Source organism: Mastomys coucha, unplaced genomic scaffold (genome assembly GCF_008632895.1).
Source record: "Mastomys coucha isolate ucsf_1 unplaced genomic scaffold, UCSF_Mcou_1 pScaffold21, whole genome shotgun sequence".
NCBI lineage: Eukaryota > Metazoa > Chordata > Mammalia > Rodentia > Muridae > Mastomys > Mastomys coucha.
In genome coordinates this window covers 107,403,507-107,405,451 of record NW_022196904.1, presented here as the reverse complement: position 1 = coordinate 107,405,451, position 1,945 = coordinate 107,403,507, and the positions used below count along the sequence as shown (strand labels likewise).

Genomic DNA, 1,945 nt, shown 5'->3' with positions numbered 1-1,945 from the left:
TAGATTTTTTTTCCTTGTGTGTATTACATACTTAATTACTTGCATTTTTTTTTTTGTACTCGTTTATCTCCCCCTGGAAGCTAGGCTGGGCAGAAATTTGACCCCATTTTTAATGGTGAGAAGACAGGGACGCCAATAGATTGAAATGACAAGCTTGATGAGCTGGTGAGCAGCGACACCAGCTGCCAGGCATGGAAAATAGAAACCCAAGGAGGACCACGATCCACTTCAAGTCCTTTGCTGGAGGGTTGCACCAAGCTCGGTGACCTTGCGATGGAGACCCTGGGCTTGGAGGTACGCTAGGAATCTTCCAGTGCTGGGGCCCAGCCCTGAGGGCCTGCCGACGAAGTCAAATAGCGGTGACACAGGTCCGGGACACAGGTCCCAGCTGCCATCGGGCCGAGTCACGCCCCCGAGCGCAGCTAAACGCTGGGTGGCGCTGCGCGGCCGCCCTTCACCAGACCTGTTGCGTTCAGGGCTTCAACCGGGCGGGTTAGGGTAAAGAGACCCACGTAAAGCCTAGCAAGGGTGAGCATCCCGCTGCCACAGCACTGTCCTGGGGGGCTGCCAGGTCCACCCTATATAAGTGGCGCCTGCCCTTCAGCTTCTACACACTCCACAGCCAGGTTCTAGGCGCGTCGGGTGCGGCTGGTATAAAACTTTCACCAAGCCGCTTGGGGAGAGGGCAGGATGAAGGGGACCCTCCAACACCAGACCCCACAGCAAGCAGCGCGGTGTCACCTCCGCCTCGCAGTCTCCCGAAAGCCCTACTGTCGATCAGGCAGTGGATAGGTGCCACTCTATTGCCTGCCCGCAGCGCTGACCGGGGCACCGCCCCCACCCACCCCTTTGAGGTCCCATCCCCTCCCCCGCCTCCCGCGCTCGGGCCCCAGCGTCGCCGGCCCCGCCTGCGCCGGGGTCGCCGCAGTCCCCGCGGCTCGCCCGGGTCTCCCGGCCAGGTGCCCCAGCTATTTTGCAACCAGGGAACACCCCAAGGTGGGGGTGTGGGTGCTGGCCCACCAGAGACCGAAGCGGAGGACCTCGGACATCCAGGTTCTGAGCTCCAGGGAGGCGGCCCTGCAGGGCTGGGCAAGGACGGGGCGGTCGGCGGAGGGGCGGGCGCCGCTCATCAGCCACGCCAGTCACGTCTGGGGCCACCCGGCCGCCCACTGATGTCTTGCCGGCTGGTCGTGCCACCTCGCCGGACCGGCGAGGGCAAAGGGGCTGTGGCGACGCCATGCCCGGGCCGGAGTGAGTGAGCGCGGGCGAAGATGGCGTACATCCAGGTAGGACGGTGGCTGGGGGCGACGGCCAGGGAATACCGGGGACCGCGCCCCCTCCGCCGGGAGCACGCGCCGCGGGAGTGCGCACCACCCAGCTCCCACAAACTTACTGGAGAAAATAAAAACAAAACACAAAAATACAACAAAACAACGGGTGCCCCGGAGCAGGCACCTGTGCGTGTTCTAGAGCTAGGGCAGGGGCCCCCAGATTTCGGTATGGAGGGCCCTGCGTGGGACTTGCACCCTCGCGCTCGCCTCCCTGGGAGGGGAGACTACGGGGTGACTTTGCAACTCCCCACTCCCTGGCCCCCTGGTACCCACCCCAGAGGGGGGAAAGCAGGAGGGCGGCCTGGGGCGGGCTAGCCACCCGGCCCGCCAGCGCCCGTTGCCGTGGTGACGGCTCGGGCTAATTGGCCGGTGGAGCCAGCTGGAGGCAGCTGTTCAGACCTGGAGGGACAAGGACATCGTTCGCCCGGGCGCTGGGTGAAGAGGGGTGGGGACATCCAGAGGCCAGAGCACACTGATGAGGGAGGTGGGGACGGTTACTTTAGTATATTGAGGTCTGTGGAGTGCAGCAATCCCCACATGCCTCCCACAGAGCACCCCCAAGACTCCCAGAACGGGGAGAAATACCAAGTACCCGCGCCCGCCCCAGTCCTCCC

At 63.9% G+C, this 1,945-nt stretch overlaps 1 protein-coding gene across 4 annotated transcripts in view; it reads left to right on the top strand.

Annotated features, from left to right (window-relative positions):
* The first annotated feature begins 517 nt into the window (after nucleotides 1-517).
* Nucleotides 518-1,945, top strand: part of Syt17 (synaptotagmin 17) — a 66,504-nt gene continuing 65,076 nt past the window's right edge. For 3 of the 4 annotated variants that reach the window (XM_031388039.1, XM_031388034.1, XM_031388036.1), the window contains exon 1: nucleotides 853-1,286. Coding sequence is in view for 1 of the 4 variants with exons in the window: in XM_031388034.1 (XP_031243894.1) it covers nucleotides 1,272-1,286 (15 nt within the window). In the remaining 3 variants the exon portion in view is untranslated. Of the gene's footprint in view, nucleotides 529-852; nucleotides 1,287-1,945 lie in introns of those variants that run through there. The other variant, XM_031388040.1, reaches the window with a different exon arrangement.